Source organism: Desmodus rotundus, chromosome 6 (assembly GCF_022682495.2).
Source record: "Desmodus rotundus isolate HL8 chromosome 6, HLdesRot8A.1, whole genome shotgun sequence".
In the NCBI taxonomy this organism is placed as follows: domain Eukaryota; kingdom Metazoa; phylum Chordata; class Mammalia; order Chiroptera; family Phyllostomidae; genus Desmodus; species Desmodus rotundus.
Genome location: NC_071392.1, coordinates 88,156,485 through 88,176,091, shown reverse-complemented (window position 1 = coordinate 88,176,091; position 19,607 = coordinate 88,156,485). Strand labels below are relative to the sequence as shown.

The window sequence follows — 19,607 nt, the reverse complement described above, 5'->3', positions numbered from 1 at the left end:
TCCCCTCCGGGTACTCCATGTTTGCAGTGTAGCAAAGCATAGTCCGTAGGTCAGGGTTCTCGGCTTGGACAGTAGTGACACTGTGGGCCACATACGTCCTTCTTTGGCCGGGGCTGGGGGTTCTCCAGTACTTTGTGGGGTACTGATCAGCATCTTTCCCTCTACCTACTCAATATCAGCAGCACACACAGCCCCTCCCCAAGTTGGGGCCATCCCACCAGGACTTGTCCAGATGGTGGCAAGTTCCCCTCAGGGGACAAACTAACCCCCAGTTAAGAGCCAGCGCTTTAGAGAATCTGTCCCTCGAGATGTCTTCTCCCCAGCTCCCTGTATCAATAGTCATGGATTTATTAAGAGGAAAGAAGGATGTCAGAAAAGCTAGGAACTCTTGTGCCTCATTGTGTATGTCATGCGTCACTGAGTGGGCTCCTGGGGACCCATGAAGGAGTGATGACCGACACGTCCCGTCCTCAGCAGCCCTGCTTCGCTCCTGCAGACGCATGCACATGGCTTCTTTCATGGAGTCGTTCCATCTCCTGTTTTTTGTTCCTTTATAGTAAATGCTCAGATGTTTAGAGAAGGAAGTAGGGAGAAACTAAGCACTTCACAGAAGTTCAGGATGAACTATAGTTCTTCCTTGATTAATGTCATTCATCTTACTGATTAAATCTTTTCCATTCTAAATCATTCAAACCTGGCAAATGGAGACCCTGCAGTACTCAATTAGACATGGAATTATTAAATGTTGAGGTTTTTGCATCATTAAATATTGAAGGCATTTTAGAAGTAGGCATACACCCCTACACACTCCTACACATTCACAGAACTGTCAGCTGCATCCATTATTGGAGGTTCACTCATTCACAGTAACGGAGCTCACATTCTTTAGTTTTTTAGTTTTTTTTTTTTTATTCCCCCATAGTGATGCCCATTGGCTGTGCTATGCAATAAATTGCACTGAGTATTACAGACCTGCTCCAGGCAATCAAACAATATGTAAAGATATAGAGCACCCTTTTTTTCTCTCAGCTTCCATAGGGAAATATTTCTTATAGAGGCTATCAAGGGTTTTATTTCCCTCATCAAGCTTTTTATGGACAAACCATTTGCTACATGTGCCTGCGGTACTGATTATCCTGCATGAAATAGCATACATAGCTCTCTGGTAAGAAACTCACCTGCCAGTAGAGCTACATGCCTGACCCAGAGTTCGCATTTTCCCTGTAGAGCACTGCATGGGACAGAATAGGGGGTATTAGCTCTCTTCCCATCGGGGCCGAATGAGGGTGCTGGGCATTCACGTGCTGCGTGGTCTCGGGTGGAGCTGAGACAGGTGAATGCCTGCGCTGGGGCTGTGGTAGAGGATGATGGAGGGGGATGTATTCTTTCACGTCCACATACAGTTCCTCCTGTGAAGTTACTCTGAAGTGCATGCTTGCGTGTTTAGTCACCTAACAGAGAAAGGGCTCTTGCCTGGAGTTACCAGATAGAAGAAGTCAGAGGCAACATGAGTTGATCATCCAAGACTATCTCCCTTGACAGAGCAAGTGCGAGGAAGCTCCTCCAGCCAATGGGAGGTCTCTCTTTCAGCATGTATGGAACTGACTGGGGACCAGCGGCCTTCAGTAGAAGGGAGAAAAACACTGACTCCCTTATTTTTCTCTGGAGTTATCCAGTCAAAGGCCTTCCCAAGCCTGAAGAAGAGAATTAAAGCTAATTTAATTTTATCATGCACATTTCTTTTTTTTTGTATTCTTTATGAAAAAATAAATAGAAAGAGCATATGACTAATTTCAAGGTTTTACTTTGTGCCCTGCTCCTGAGAATACATTTTTGGCTAATCACATGTGCTTTGGTTTTATTCATATAGTTCACCCAGTATAGCTCTAGGCTTCAATGTCTTAAAACACAACTCTTCTTGCTATAAAACTATCACATCAAAATTCAGGTCTTGATCAATTTCACACATATTAGCCTCCCACAGTTAAGCAATTATTTCCTCCGAGATACTTGCTACTCTCACTTCACAATGAATTCAGTTCATAGAAATTGATGAAGACAACAGAATTATAAAGTTACAGTTCATAACATCTTGGTATCAGCTCATTAAAAAAAATCAATCAAGTGGATATTTGGAAACACGCCACATGGCACTAGGCTCAGAGGTAGACAGGCAGAGGACAGGCAGGGTTGTTGTCCTCAAAAAGCTTTAGGAGACGAAGCATTCTCACCTAGGGTGGGCAAACGTCTGAATGACACATGACAATGTCGAACGAGTAAAAACAGTAAGCGTGATCTTAAAATTAGAAGAATTTAAGATCACCATGGGGTGAGTGAGTAGGCTTTTGGGGGAGGCCTCATGGAATTTAGTCTTAAAATGTTGGGTCTTCAGGGAAGAATTTTCAGTCGGAATATGATACAACGAAAACAGTCATTTGGGAATTTTAATCAGGAGGGAACTTGTGGACTTGTGAGAGGCACGATGTGGAGAGAAGAGTGAGCGAGGGAACTCTGCAAATGTGCAAATGTAGACCAACAAGAAAAGCCAATGATGAGAATATTGATCACTAAACTCTGCCAAGCGTCGTGGTGAGACTAAGCAGTGCAGAGATGAGTGAGGCGTGATCATGCAGGACTTTACAAGTTACTAGGCAACAAAGAAAAATCGTAATTATTCAAGATAGGAGTATTAAAGGATGGCAGCTTTCCCCCTGGGATTTGAGGAAGGAAATGGCCCTACATTGATATTAAATGATACTAGAACCAGGCCGTGAAGGATGAGCAGGAGAAGCATACACAGTACCAGGAGAGCATGCACAGAAAGAGATTCTTGGCAGAGAGCGGGAAGTTATCAGAGTACATGGTGCGAAGTAGGAAACATGAAGGCCAACTACTCCAGCTGGGCTCAGTTTGTGCACACTCTTGTATAGCTTGCTAAGGAGTTAGAACTGGGAGATTATTTGAAGGCTCCTCGGTGAACCCCAGTGAAACAGGACAGTATCACTGGTGTGGGGTACTGCACTCAACAAAGGTTTCAGATGTGACATAGCCAACAATGCTCAGTCCTTGTGAATGGAAGCCGATGTGCTGACTGAGTGTGAGGGGTAAGAACAGAGCAGAGTGGCCGTGGGGACTGACGTTAGCCTCAGATTTTCTGAGTCCCTTTTCAAACGCTGCTCTTTCACAGCTGGAAAACTCTGGATGAGTTATACTATCTTCATGCCTCTGTTTCTTCATCTGTACCGTACAGCTGATACTGGTCTTTGTCCTGAGGAGAGTTATTGAATTAAATGACTTCATGCATTTGTGGACATCAGCTTCATTTAAACAGGGACTGGAATGGAGAAAGACCTCAATCGGTGTTAGCTGGTGGGCCAGCTGGCTCCCGCGTCTATGAGCATAACTAGTATATCATAATAACAGGACGATGATGGGAAAGGAATGTTCCTTTGTGCAAGGAAGATGGCCTTGATTATCTTTTCAAGTGATGACTTTTTGTTGAACTAGGATAAGGAAAGGATGGATGGATGAGGTACTTTATATAAGAACTGGTAGTACTTGCTAAATCCGCCCAAGTGCTGGGCACAGATAAAGAACAAAATTTGACTTTCTCAAGGTTTTGAACTTGGGTCACTAGAAGAATGGTTTCAGCATTGATATAAATGAGTGAGAAGGAAGGTTTTATGCCTAACACACAAGGTCATTGGAGCCTTACACAAGACAATTAATGTGAAGGATGGAGCACAGAGAGAGCCGCGGCAGAAGCATTTAACAGCCATTCGTTACCATCGCAGCCGTCCTCACTCTCTCTGGACTGAGAAACATCTGGCCAGCTCTACATCTCATCCCTCCAGCCTTCCAGTTCCTTAGGGGACAGCTGGGCTCGCAGATGCATCAGCACAGCCCAGGAGCGGGCTGGTATCCGCTGCTGGGCTCCAGGGTCCTGCCTTTCCTAACCAGGCAGTTTTCTGATGCCTGCCCCATAATGATGTAGGACATTAAACAGGCAAGCTCCTCTCTGCTGGAATCCTGGCCATGGGGCCAGCGGGCCATCGATGCCCAGCCAAAATAAAAGCCTGGGGAGTTGCATGAACTCTACTGTTTGCCTGCTTGTATCAATCATTCTCCCTGCCCAATTCACTGTGCTGTATCTGCACACAGGGAAGCAACAGGAATCTGTTGACAGAGAAGACAGAGTGAGGTTGGGAGTGGGCGCAGATCTGCACAAGGATGGACCCCAGAGGCATGTCACGTTGGGAGATGGTTAGTGCTTGTGCCCAAAGGACATGAGGCGATATCTGTAGGCATGAAGAGGCTGCAGCCTAGACTCTGGTCAGCAAACTCAGGGTTCGACACAAAGTAGCAGAGAGCTTGAATGAGGGGAGAGGAAGATGGCTGGGAATCCAAGTGAGCCATGCTCTGGAATCCAGGCAGGGGCACGGCGCTGGGGTGGCATGACTAGGAGTAGTACAATCCCAGCCTCTGTACAGAGGTTTGGCAATAGGGTTCCCACCCCTGAAAGGATCCCAGAAAGACTGGGAGCAAGACCGGAAGGGCTGGAAGAAAGACTGGCAGGTTCATAGCATCCTTCAGGAAACTTCACAAGCTAATCGCATGCTAATAAGTACCGCAGCCAAGATGCAGGCAGAACTTTACCGGTAAAAAAACAAGGCCTCCAGAGTAAGAGGGCAAATGCAGAGGCTGCAGAGGAGAAAGAGGGCCTGGGAACACCTGCAGGAGTCCACAACCAGGGGCTGTGCTGGGGTTAGAAGGGTCTCCAGGGTCATGCGTCTGAATAAAATAAATCATAACACTGAGTAATGATAAAGGATCGGTCCATACACATAGTTACTTTCTGATAGCATGTTACCAAAGGTTAAAACTTTCTAGAGGGCACACATGGAGACACAGGTGTGATGAACCTCTCAGAGGGTATCGGAGGGGTCATTCTTTAAGCTAATCTCGAGTTAATTTCAGAGGTTCCCAAGTAGCTCTACCAGAATCTGTGGATCCCTCCCTCAAGAAGGCTCTTCTCCACAGTGAATTGCAATGAAGCGACAGATAACCCTACGTGCCTAAACCCTTCACACGTGGCATTGCTCGCATTGCTGAAAAAGCATCAAAGATAAATGGTGGATGGTAATCCACTGTACTATTGCACAGGCAGAATTCCTGGTCAAGTTCATTTCCCCAGGAGAATTCTCCTCATAAGATTGAGGTGGGGAGTGGGGATTTGGGAGGAGCTTCCAATCTAATTGCTCCATGCTCTTTCTGATCACGAAGGTAACCACTCTCTGACTGCCCTATGGTGACACTTTTCTATTGTGTTAACTATTTAAAACAAAATTGTATACTCAATGGCAAAAAAAAGAAAAAAAAAACCCAACAAAAAACCACATCTAAAATGAAGGAGATGGTCGATTTTACGTGTCAACCTGACTGGGTGAAAGGGTGCCCAGATGTTTGGCTGAACATTATTCTGGGTGTGTCTGAGGGGTGTTTCTGGATGCGATTCACATTTCACTCAGTGTACCGAATGAAGCAGATCAGTCTCCCTGATGTGGGTGATCTCATCCAGCCTGAAGGCCAGAAACGAGCTGAAGGGCAGAGCAAGGGAGGGTTCCCTCTCTGTGCCTGTCACTGGGCCCTGGACACCAATCTTCTCCTGCCTTCGGACGTGACCTGAAATAGCAGCTCTTCACTCTCAGGCCTGAGTCTTTCAGAGTGGGCCCTGCACCACCTGCCCTCCTGGCCTCCCCCCGGCCTTGGGGCTTGCGGGGAAACTGCACCGAAGGCCCTCCTGGGGGTCCACTTGCCAGCTGCAGATCCTGGGACTCTCAGCCTCCATGAGTGTGTGAGCCCATTCCTCCTAATAATTAGTCTCCTTCTTTCTACGTACACGTCCTATTGGGTATGCTTCCCTGGAGAACCCTAGCCAAGACAGTTGACTTCTCTCTCTACTACATCAATCTACATTGCTTAAATTTACCAGTTACTCACCTATCAGTGAGAGAAGTGACTGCCCTTTAAACATTTTAATTTATTCATTTAAATTGTTTTTTCAATTAGAGTTTACAGTCAGTATTATTCTGTATTAGCTTCAGGGGTGGAGCATAGTGGTTAGACAGTCATACACTTTACAAAGTGATCCCCCCTGAAATTTCCAGTGCCCCCAATGGCCCCGTACATAGTTATCACAGTATTATTGACACTATGCCCTGTGCTGTAGTTTACGTCCCTACGACTGTTCTGGAACTACGGATTTGTACTTCTCAATCCCTTCACCTCTTTCACCCAGCCCCCCAACCCTGCTCCCCTCTGACAATGTCTGTCTGTTCTCTGTATCTACAAGTCTGTTTCTGTTCTGTTTGTTTCTATTGTTCTTTAGATTCCACATATAAGTGAGATCACATGGAAACCGTCTTTCTCTGCCTGGCTTACTTCACTTAGCGCACTACCCTCTAGGTCAGCCCTTGAACTTACAGGAAGCAATGGGCCTCTGGGCAAAACTAATCTGCTCCTGTGCCCTCCCTTCTCTTGTTTGAGAAGTAGCTTCAACTACATCCAAGGATTAAGTTCTGGCTTCCTGAGTTGTGTTTTTTGGTAGTTAGTTAGTCTCATATTTAGTTTGTAGTAGCGATGTTTGATTTTTTTTTCTTTTTGACTAGTTTATTTGTATAGTAAACTGAAGTTTTTAAAACATGAGATGCACCCTGGCTCAGTGGACTGCGAACCAAAGGGTCACCAGTTCGATTCCCAGTCAGGGTAAATGCCTGGGTTGCAGGCCAGGTCCCCAGTTAGGGGTGTGCAAGAGGCAACCACACATTGATGTTTCTCTCCTTCTCTTTCTCCCTCCCTCCCATTCTGTCTAAAAATAAATAAATAAAAATCTTAAAAATAAAATGAGATGTTCTCAAGGGGAGTTTTTACTTCCATTTTATGTACCTATGTTTACTAAATTTTAGCTTCTACTTGCCATTTTTAAAAATTATTATACACACACACACACAATCACGTTTTATTTATCTTCCATGAAAAAAGCATAGGATATTTGAAAAGACCCAGAAACCTTGTAGAAACTAGAGTGGATATAGTATCCTGGAGTGTGATTATAAATTAAAATGTCCCCTTTTCTTTAGAAAGAGTAAGTCAATATCTAATATCACAAAGCTTACCCCCAGCCTCTTTCCTCTTTCATGTTGGAACATAATGCCTCTATTGGTGTGAAAATGCACCAGCGTGCGCTGAAGTATAATTAAAGGTACATTTCCACTCGACAATGTAGCCACTTTAGGAGCTGAAATATAATAACAAGTCAGCTAGGTGAAGCTACCCGGGAGCAATACTCTATGCACTCGAACGCTTTTGACTTGGCACCATGCGGCTCTCACAGCCAGTCTATCTGTGAACTTGGGAAAATAAAATAAGCAAACTGTGCTGCAGAAATGTCCATGGTTATTTATATTTATATCTATATGCCTATATAGATATAAATAAGAGCAGATACACTCTTCTAGAACAAATCTTAGCTCCTAAAGAAAAGGAACACAGGGCTGTGTGAATCAACCTTTGTTACTCTCCACCTTCCTCTAAGCATCTAGAGCCTTGTTTTGCCTTCTGCACCTTAAAATGATACATTTCCAAGTTTTTCTCGAACATCGTATATATCTCCAAGTCCATCCAGGAATAAGGAAATCTAAAATTAATGTTGGCTACTTTTTTAGATGTATATGAAGATTATTTGGAAATAATTAGATTTGTATTCATTGATTCATCATTAAGAGAGAACATAAAATCTGTTGTTCTTTGAAAGGTAGCAATAGTTTCAAGGTAAAATGCCTTCATATATGAATTATTCTATCTCCCTTTCTATCTTTCCATCTATCCTGAAAAAAAAATGTCTGAAAAGCAAGCTATTAGAGCAGAATTAGTTTTGATTAAGCTTAATGTTTTCTCTTACTTCAGAGATGATACTAATTTCTAGCAATTGACTCAGTGCTGTATAACAAGGTAATCCATACTCAAATCAATTAATTTTTAACCTTTTTCAGGCATGAAACATCTTAAAGATTCCAGACTACTTTTTATTATTCTCAATAAACAACTAAAAAATAAAAAATAGTATTACAAGCTAGACTTTTCTTTCCTCATGCGATGAAAAGGTAACCTCATGAAGCACACTACCACTGAACTTTTAAAATTGGAATTAAGTCATTCTTTGAAATATCAATGTGCTAACCAACTACATTTTCAAACGTTCGTCAAATCAAGACAAGAGACGTTCTAATTGCTTAGGAGAGACTGCACCGTGAGCAGTCTCAAGAAAATGCATTTACTGAGATCGAACTGGGTCACAAAAAGCGAAGGAAACGTCCCCTGCTTGTGCTATGGTCCCCAAATTCATATACACTTGGCCCTTGAATTCATATACAAGGGCCCTTGGCCTTAGGGGTTCCTGGCATCAATCCCGCCAGTGCAATAAAAATGCAGCGCGTATGCCTGTTCTTCCCCCCGAAACGTAACAACTGAGAGCCTCCTGTTGACTAGAAGCCTTACTGAGAACACAAACATTTGACTCACACATATTTGGTCTACTAGATGTATTATATGCTGTTTTTGTGCAATAAAGCTAGAGAAAAGAAACTTATTTCAAAAAATCATAAAGAAAAAATGCATTTACTCTATTTATTGGGGGGACAAAAACCCATGTTGTTCAAGGCTCCACAGCCCTGCTCTCCTAAGGGCCAGTGGGGGGCATTCGGAGGTGGGGCCTCGGGAGGCAGTCAGGTCAAGGGGGTGGAGCTCTCGTCCATGGGGTTAGTGCATGTACAAAAGAGACAGCACAGAGGCCCCTAGACCCGTCCACCAGGTAAGGACACAGGCACAAGCCCCCGGTTTACAACCTGGTAAACAGCCGTCACCAGAATTTGACCATCCTACTGCCAGGAACTTGGTCTTGCAGCCTTCTGAATCATGAGAACTCCATGTCTCTCTGGTTTGGTATTTTACTGTAGCGGCCCCAGACGACTGGGACACCTTCCCTTAACACACCCAAACGGAACTCCAAGGTTCACAAAGCCAACGCAACACAAGATCACAAAAAGCTTCTCTCTGGAGGAAGAAATACACACAAAGACGGTAGTTGCTGAGTGCAGGTTTCCAGTGCAGGGTGGATGCTGAAAGGTCATTCGAACATTGCAGCAATGTTGCCTAAACCAAGCAGGGAGGTCTGAGTACTTCAGCCTCGCAAACGGCTGATTTAGGAGACGGCAGACTCTGCCTGATTTTGCTGAAAGGCTTTGTTTACATGGGTAGAAATTGATTTCTCTTTCAATAGGTGAGCAAGGGCATTAATAGAATTAACCTTCCTTCCACTATATAAATGCTGAATCACGTTTTATGACCTTATTAATATGGGCAGACCACAACTTTAGATTAGTATTCTACACACCTATTTGTGAGGTAGTGGCATAACACAGGCATTTTACTAGAAAATCTTATTTCAAGTGGTAGGTAGGTAGGGTTTTTTTTTGTTTGTTTGGGCTATACATCAGATAGTAATACACATGGAATACCTTCTTACTACTATTATAATTTGTTCCTGAAAGATTTAGTTTTTCAACAGAAGGTGACAAAGTAAATGCCCCCAGGCAACTAGAACTTTAAAAAATTCCAACTCCAATTGAGAGGGCACATCTGTAAGCTAGTGTTTTCCAAACTGTGGGTCACAACCTGTTTTTAGGTCACGAAATCATTTAGTGGACCATGGCAATTTTTTCTAATGACAAAAAGATAGAAATGAAAACATCAATATTATTAGAGTATATCTAAAGTTAACTTCTTTTTCTAAATTAAGTATTTTCTCAATGTGGCTACTTACACTAAGTTGCTTTTATATTTAATTGAACTTGGTACAGTGAATTAAAATGCAGGTGAAAATTATCTTCCATGGACTCTATGTATTTGTAGGGTGAATGTAGTTGCCACACTGGATTCCCTGTTCTTCTCTTTCCTTTAATTTTGAATAAACAGTCTAAATAAGTACAGGATATGCCTTTTTACAATGTTTGTGTACCTACTTACCCACCATAATTTCTCAAACTTGAGGATGGTATTTGATGAGATCTTAGTTTCTACTACATGTCTAAGAAAAAAAACAGGAACTATTTGAAACATTAAGGTATTTTCATTACAAGTGAGTGAGACTACAGAAATACATTTTACATCTATTTCCCTTAATTTCCAAGGACTCTTGGCTAAATTGACACAAATTTCTGTAGTCCAATTTTACCATACTAGAGAAAACGTGTGAAACAAATCTATTAAGGTAGGTTAGTTGGTAAATAATGGGTTTCTTTATTCCTTATTTTTGAACAAACACAGTTTAAATGAGAGGAGAGTACCTTGGAGCCCTAGATTAGACCAAATTCAATTAGTGTTTGCTGATCGCTGCATTTCAGAACCTGTTCTTTCCATCACGACGGTTCCAGGAGGTTGCGTTTGTTAAGAGCGAGCAGGAGGGAGGCCTCTCTGCGTGCTTTTATTGTGTTTAATCACTAGAAAAGAATCATTAATCATAACAGAACGTGGTGAGTTTTCCAACTGTGGTAAATACTTATATGTGTCTTTGTACGTGTTATTCCGATCTCTCCAGATATTTTCTATTTGCTCTAAATCTCCCCAAGCGAATCTGTACTGGGAAGAAGTGATAAAATACGGCTGATCACTCATGTCGACTCCAAATATTCAGGGAGAAAGCAACACCAACAAAACAAAAACAGAAAAAGGAAATAGCTAGATAGTTCACAACAGCTTTGATTTCAGGAACGCCTCTTACCAAAGGGTTCCTGTGTCTTCCTGAGTTTTTTTCGGTAACAGCCCACACAGCCATGCCGTATGGAAACACAGAGCTTGTTTACAGGAAGGTCAGCACAAGATACTCTGTGAGTGGACACCCGTCCAGGGGACCACTGTGCTGAACCAGACGAACACTCCCCGTAACACACCTTCTGCTGTGGGCACTGTGCGACATGTCAGAGACAGACCAGGCACAGCCACTGCCCTCTGAGAGCTGCCATCGCAGAGGGGAAGGGACGTGGGCACAAATAATGTGGCGGGTTAGGGACAGGGTCAGGGGAACACGTGCGCTGTCACCAGGGAACGAACTGGGAATGCTTAGACTTGGCCAGAGGTCACGCAGCTGAGCACTAGGTCATGACCTCCCTGTCTGTGTTTCCTACATCCGTACGAGGTGCCCAGAAGTATTAGTTTTCTCTCTGTCTTCTAAGTAGTCCTCAATACACACAGAGATAGCAAGGGACGCCCAGAGAAATTGTGTGAAATTTTTACCGCTTCTCAGGCCCATATCATGTAGAACTTCTCTTTGTTGAGGACATCTCACTTTGCAGGTCAGCTTTCTTTGTGCCACGTTACTCAAAGAATATTCTGAGGTTGCTGAGTCTGTTCAGATAACGTTACCTAAGCCTCATTTGATCACACCACGATGGTAAATCACCCTACTCAGTTGATACATACATCTTGTCCTCACCTTCGTTTGCTTTTTTTCTGGCCATTTGCACACATTTAGCAAAACCACTTTGAAGTTTTGATTCAAGCAGTTCAATAGACCTTTGAAGTCATAATTAAATTATTACCATCCTATTACTAACAATAAAAGATATTTGAATGTCCATGAAATCAAAAGATACCAGATACTATTATGTTAATAAAACATGCTTTCTTTTTAAACGTAAAATATTCACTGGAAGGAATACCGATTTCTATATTGAATTTAGACGAAATATTAGAAGACTTCGGGACTCTGAGACAGTCTCCACCAACTTTTCTCCTCGCCCCCCCCCTCCCCGGCACCTTCTAAATAAGTTCCAAGCTTCCTTCATTTGATCAGCACTCAGGGCACCCAAGGAAGAACCTCAAAAGTCTGGATGCAGCTATAACCACCGGCGAGTAACACCAACCCAACAGAAGGAAGCACGCGCAACGCAATCTGCGGAAAGCGCCTTAGCCGCTCAGGCGCAAGCGTCAAAGCGGTGTCACTGACCTGAGGAAATATCTATCTGGCTCATCTTGGTCTGCGTGACGTTGATGTGGACGCCGACTTTGCTCTCGGTGAGGTCGATCTCCACGTTGCCCAAATGATCTGCGAAGTGACTGAAAAGCAGGAGGCCATTGGGGTTCCACGTCCGGAACTGGAAGCTGACTGCAAACAGGTCCTGGTGGAGCCGCCCGGGCACCTCCAGGTAGCTGGTGGCATTGAAAAAGACGGGCACCATGGAGGGCTCCACGCACGAGAAGCTCAAGTTTCCCTGTGAGACACAAGGGCCTTCTTTGAGGAAAACGCAGAATGAAATAAGCATCCAGGTCAGGCAGCAGACAGAGCTATGGTTCTATGGATTTCAAAGCAGGGCTTTGCCTGTCCCTGTCCCAAGCTCTCAAGTGCAGCAGGGTGACGTAAAGTCAGCAGGGGGATACCCTGGCATGAATCTGCTTGGAGTGTGTACCTAAGAAGCTGCAGAATTTGGCCATCAAGTTGAGGGACATGACAAGCCCACTCCATCATGAAATGGACAGACTGGCAGCCTGCTGTGGTGGGCTGACCAGGGGACGGGCCATGCATCTCTGAGAACTGAAATGTGGACCACCAGCCTGTCTGAAGACAGCCAGGAGAGGCTGCTCACCTCCCCCTCCTAACAATGCATCTTCCAGGGAGGAGACATCCCTGCCTTCCTCTAGATGTCCTATTCAAATGTTTGTTGATTTACTCCTCTGGTCTCAGTGGGGACTACGGTCGTTTGGTTGCTATTTAATAAGCTCATATCATGGGGCAAATAATCTTGGGTTTTATCCCCATACCTATTTATAAATATTAACTATTCAGCATCAACATAACTGTGATTATTTCAGATTATTTTGTTATTCAACTCAAAGTCCCATTTAAATTTCCACAAACTATGCTTAAATCATAATGAATTAATGTTCATGGAACCTCTGCTTGGTCACCAGGGGGTTCCCACTTGTCCAACCATTCCAGAAACCCTAGGCTTGAATGTGGGTTGAGGAGATTGTCTGAGCTCCTTCACACACAGAGCCCGCCTCCAGGAGCTGTCAGCTGGGTGGGTCTCTGGAATGCCAGACTCGCTCAAAGAACATTCTGAGGTGAAGCGGCTGCTGCTCAGGGAACACACATACTGGACTTTTACTTTAAATCCTCACCCGAGGATATGTTATTGATTTGAGAGAGAGAGAGGGGAAGGGAGAGAGAGAGAGAGAGAAACATCCATTGTTTGCCTCTCATACGTGCCTGATCTGGGATCAAACCCACAACCTAGGTATGTGCCCTGAGCAGGAATCAAACCTGCAACCTTTTGGTATATGGGACAATGCTTCAGCCACCTGAGCCACCCTGCCAGGGCACACAGACTAGATATTTAAGTTGATATTTTTTAATAATCCTGAGCAATGTCACAGGGAGGCAGGTATGCCAGAGTGTCCTTCGACTTTTGGTCTCCTTGAAACAGGTAAACCTGGAAGCTACTCGCACCAGAACCAGAAGACCACAGCGGGCTGCTAGGTTCACAGCGCTTGCTATCCTGTGGTGGCCAATCCTTATTTAATCGCATCATATTTGATATGTTTAGAATTGTGACAAAAAGTGCACTTACTTATATACTTGAATGAATTATCTCTGGAAACATGGAAGCGACTATAATAAAGCTCCTGGTTGTAACACTTTTCCAATAGTGAATCCCCCCATAAAGAAGACCTGGGGAGCCATGTGTGATGAGACATTTGGAACCAGGAAGGTGACAATTTAAGTTCAGCACACCTCCCTTACAGAAGGATGTCTACCCTTCCAAAAGAAGGGGCCCAGAAACACTCAGGCTAAAATGCTGTGCCTCTTCTGAATGAAACTCACTGTCTCGTTCTGGCTAATTCAACCCAAGCACCAGGGTCGATTCTCAGAGTACATCCAGTCCCGGCACATCCAGCAATTCTACAGTCAGTGTGACACTGTTGGGCCCCAAACCAGCACGAGGAAAAGTGCTACGATGTTGTTGTACAATAGCCCACAGGACACGAACGTTCTGTGATTTTCCTGTGAGCCAACATTTCAGGGGTAAAAAAACTTACCACGTTGGAGGGCTCCAGCTTCTTCCTTCTCGCGAGATCAGTTATGTTGATGCCATTGTAGTTAATGCTCTCCATGCAGCCTTTGAAATTCTTTCGACCGCTGGAGCTTGGCTTCCCAGAGAAAGGTATGCCTCCAAAGGTTATCTGTGAGAAAAAAAGCATATCAACATTCACACTGTATTCAACTGTAAAAAAATAACATTCACAATAAATTAGACAAAACTATTAATATAGGCAAGACCAGTTATCTTTATGTCAACAAATATACAGGGTCCAACACACAAAAAATGCCCTTTTATTACAAAATCATAACCATATAATTCTGTAATATAACACTATGACACTCAAGCACACCCAATGACATTGTAGGAGAAATGTTGAAATTAAAACTATAAATTATTACACCCCTATTATTACCCTAATGACCAAATTCAAGCAGGCCTTACCTCTGCTGGACCCTGCGTACGCATGTTTTCCTGTCTCCAAATTCCACTGCGTATAAATATTGTTCTTGAACTGAATAATAGTATCATTAATTCTGACAATTAGATTATAACTTGAACAAGAAAATTGCAACAATCCCTTGCATTCTTGCTACCCAAAAGGCAATTTATACATTTTCCTGAGAATGTTTCAAAACATTTCACACAGCCAACATATTTGATTTAGTAATATTAAAAATAATTTTCATGTGTATCCTTCAAAGACATCCTATCAATAAATGCTTCTAGTCATCAGGAGGTAACCAGCACTAATATGTAAGTTGACAAAACTGCAGCCCAAAGCAAGGAATATTGTATTTTCCTGACATAGGCTTACTATAGTCTAATGACCACTACAGTAAAAAACTCGTTAGACTTAGGCGAACACAGACAATAGTTCATTTAGTCTCGTTACTATATCGATTAGGAACATCGTAAACGTTGGTGGGTGTCACTTGAGAAGTACAGGTTTAAAGATATTATAGGTCTTCCAAATTCTACGTAATAAGGCCAACATTTCTTCCTGTGACTCTCCAGGTACTATTGCTTGTAAAAAGAGTACGTTTTCATACATCTTTGGTCAAATTACAGTACTGCAATACCAGTTTTACATAATACAAAATTATACTTCTTTATGCATTGCCAATTATGACATTCACTCTTAATAACAAAAAAGTAGTACGTGGTTCTACTACTTACTACTTACAGCTATTATCAGAGCTGTAATATTAAGATATGTAAGCTAGATGTTATATGTGTTTTAATTACTGTATTTTTTGGACTATAAGATGCACTGGACCATAAGACATACCTAGGTTTTAGAGGAGGAAATAGGGGAAAAAAACTCCGCTCCACCACCTCCCCCCTCTTCCCCCAGTGAGCCAGGTAAGCTACATTCGGACTAGAAGATACACCCCCATTTTTCTCTCGAATTGGGGGGGGTGCGTCTTATAGTCCGAAAAACACAGTATCATTCGATGTTACCACTATGAATTTTTCTTAGATAGTTTTGAGAATGAAAGCAATAGTTCAGGCAGTTGTAAATGTCAAGACTACATATTTGATACATCAGGCAAAGGTCTTTTTGTTCTAGAAAGCCATGAGATGATCATCTTCTATTATTTAGCATCCTGGCATTTTATGTGCCTAATTCGATTTAGGGTAAAAAAAAGCAGAAATTAGTGATGGTTTATGGGATAATACAGAAAAACAAAAATATGTCACTTAATAAAATAAACAAATAATGCTTAGGTGTATATCATTTACCATAAAGTTTATATGTAGGAAGAAAAGGGGGAAGCTGAGAATACATTTAAAAATTAGAAAACCACAAAAGGAAACAAACAGAGAAAAACGAAAATAATAGAATGATTGAAGAAACATTTTCAAGTGGCACTGAACTGAACTTATTAGGGGGATATGGGTACACCTAATACCACACGTAAGAATTACTGATACTTAAATGGAGTGTTGAATTTCCTACCCATAACTTACTGTATCAATTTCCGCCCCAGGTGACGGTAATAAAATCTTCTATCTCTAATGACATGCAGCATCTCAGTTTGAAATATATAACTAAATCCTATTTAAAATGGTTGTTATTCCTTTTCTGGGTGCACAGTTTACCTAGGGGTCTTCCTTTTCCTTTGGGAGGATGACTCAGACACTCCTCTGCATCTCTGCTTTCAGCAGCCAGTGGCCCATGCCCTGCCTTATGGGAGGTGCCCTGGTGAGGAATCAGTTTACTAGACTGTTCACCTCTAAGAGACGTGGGTTCAAATCCCAATTCCTAGTGCAACTAATTGTGTGTTAATGTAACTAATCACTTCTTTCTCGTTATGCATTCTCACCAGTAAAATAAAGTGGCTGGACCACAAAATATTTTCTAATATTGTAATTATTCTGATAGTAAAAACTATTACAATTCTTAAACATCAGATAGTCATATGACTCCAAGGACTCACTTACCACGGATATTGCCGTTCAACGATAACCGTGACTTTGAAAACTGCATTCACCATCTTGCTAACTACCATGGGTTTATAAAGTATGGCAGACAACGAGATATCTCTAAGTGTCCTTTCTCCCCACCTTCTTTAGGGGAAAAATTCACTTTTCAGATCCACACATTGCTCCCCAGCCAATGCATGGCATTTACCAACCTCGCTGAAGCGAGTTTTGGCCTCGGGAGGTTTAAGTGAATGGGCTGGGTGTGGCTCCAACGGCTAGAATTGAAATGACCTTCCTTCACCCTCTCTCCTTCCTACTAGCTGTCATGCAACATGGGCGTGAGTAGCTAAGTCACAGAGATTTTCAGTGGGAATGGAGGGGCAGCAAGAGAACGGCAGGTGGGGTTTCGGTGACCAGGGTACTGCCATCTGAGCCCAGGGCTAGCTGCCTATGGGCTCCTTTTATATGAAAGAGAATAAACAGAATTGTAGCTGATATACTTGGTGGCTTCTATGCCTTCCTGTTGCCTCCTCACATAGCCCTACAATAAACGTGCTATTACATTCATTTTATAGGAAAAGAAAAAGACTTCTCTGCTGTCACGCACCTGGTAAAGGGCAAAAGGTGATTCACACCCAGGCTTTTCACTCCAGTTTGAGCCTACACAATGGATTCTCCCCAGGCTCCTAGGTAGGTACTGGAGTGGAGAAGGGGAAGCCATCCTTTCCTTTCCAAGAAGAGATGAATTATGGGTACAAAGGCAAGGGCCTAACACCCCACGTGGTATATCCTGGGGTTTAGCTGATGGAGAATGAGAAGCCAGGCCACATACCAGACTGCTGTCCTGCCGTCTGATGCCACTGGCTGACAGGAGGAAGGAGGAAGACTGGTAGGTACACCTGTGTGTCCCTGCATCCTCTCAGGTCACCTTGCACCTGGCAGTGCAAGGTGACCTGAGAGGATGCAGGGACACACAGGTCCCTTGACTGCAAATGGTGACTGGCTTTCTCTGTGGTGTAAAGGGGCCATGGAGAAGTGAGGGAGGTGCACTCCTAAGCGCAGTTTCCCACACAAAAAAAATTCCCACCTGGAGTTACATCAAAGGAGCCACCTGATTTCTCCTGTTTCTCCCATGATGCACATCTCTGGGAATGGTGACGGGTGTGATTTAAGTCACCCCTAGCGGCGCGGTGCACTGGCCCCTGCTTGTACTGGCCCATGAGCACGCCTGTTAAACCCAACCATTGCTACACGTTAAATGGTATAAGCTTTAAATGAAATAAATAACATTAAACAAAAAATTACCACTCAGAACTCGACTCGTCTCTACATTTTGCGCCTGAAGTTATTTACAGTTATTACGTCTATATGATGGAAATAGTACTTAGCGGTGCGGTATAATACGTATATTTGCTCTTTGGCCCCAGTTCCTGGCATAGAGCTCCTACAACCCTTGAAATTTCCTGAGTGACGGGAGTGTTTCTGTTATTCATAGCAGCCCCTTTCGAGGTCTGAGTCTAGTTACTGGGTGGATGAGTCGAGGAGACGTGCGCAAACACACTGAGACTGCCTCCACTGCAGAACCCTCATCTTCTTCAAACAAGCAAGAAAAGAGCATTCCTGGACGTCGAGACAAGTGTGTGGAAACGTAAAGGTAGGCCAAGCACTGCGACTGTAGCTCCGGACAGTGACTGCAGTATCTAAGAGGACAGGAATCAGCAGCTCTACAAAGAGAAATACGGCGAGTCTATGCTGATTCTGTCTTTGTAAATTTAGATGTCTTCCTAGTGTCTCTAACAAATACGTCCCAGGCACTTCGGTCTCCACATGAGGATCTCTGACCCAGCCCTGTATGTTGACGGGCTTCAAAGTGTCCGCGAAACCGCCGGCCCTGTCTGGAAAGCACTGTGTGCGTGAATACGCACAGATTTCATCCCTGGCTCAAATGGGGCTGTGACCGCCCGTGTTTCTGTGACCCCACATTTTTGATTCTGTTGTTTTAAAAATTGGAATTGTGTTTGTTATTGCTAATGTTCTAGGATTTCTCGTCTCATCTACAGTGCTTCAAAGTTTATTAATGGGGAATGAATTACTTGCCTTTACGTTCTCTCAAAAAGGGGGAGATAAGTCACATCAGCCAGGAATTGTACAAATTTAGAGAAGGTAAAATTTTCTGGTATTTTTCACATTATTTTCCTTTTAACAATAATTTTTGCTTTAAAGAGGGTTTTTTTTTTGGAGAGGCAATTATTTCCTGAATATGTTTAGTTTATTTTAATATTAATAAAGTCTTTAATCAGGGTTTATATAGCATTTCCTATTTTGTGTTCTTATTTAGAAATATATGCAATATGCTAATAGTGTAGGAAATTTAGAAACTATTTAAATGTATAAGAAAATAGAAAACACAGTTGTAAATCCTGACTTTTTTACTTATTATTTTATGGTGAATACATTCCACACTTTAAAAAATTTATATAGATAGATAATACACATATATATCCATATGTGTATATCCAAAATTTTAAAACTGGGGCCAAGGCATCCAGTGGGTACACAGCAAACCCGTCAGGGTCCTTCAATATGCTTCACGTTTTAAGAAGGAAGGGCAATACTTGGTGTCTTTTGGACACTGTGTTAGACAGTGGCTGGGGGTAGTCCACTGTTCCAACATCCTGCTTCGTCACTTTTGCTGATGCCCTGCCTTGGTGAAGCTGGGATTTTGGTCATCGCTCAGTTAAAAACAGCGTCCCGTGAAAGTAACAGCAGAACAGAAAACGAGGATGGTAGCATCAACTCTGATTCCCAGATCTGAGAAGTGGTCCAGCGCAGGTGCACACATCCCATTAGTACATAATTATTATTGTAAGAGTAAAATAAAAGTATGGTTTGTTCTTTCACTGCATGTGTATTTTTTTTCCAAATGGCTACCAAGTTCTTAGGGCACAAACATGTTTAAGTTGTGTGGTTCTAACTACTACAGAGGGGTCTACAGCAGCTGGGGAAAATTAGTAAGACACCATG

The 19,607-nt window shown here is 42.9% G+C and overlaps 1 protein-coding gene across 1 annotated transcript in view; it reads right to left on the bottom strand.

Annotated features, from left to right (window-relative positions):
- Positions 1-19,607, bottom strand: part of CNTNAP2 (contactin associated protein 2) — a 1,617,197-nt gene that overhangs the window by 842,330 nt on the left and 755,260 nt on the right. The window contains exons 7-8 of the mRNA XM_053926665.1: positions 14,152-14,295; positions 12,062-12,326 (exon numbers count right to left, since the gene is read on the bottom strand). Of these exons, the coding sequence (XP_053782640.1) occupies positions 12,062-12,326; positions 14,152-14,295 (409 nt within the window). The remainder of the gene's footprint in view (positions 1-12,061; positions 12,327-14,151; positions 14,296-19,607) is intronic.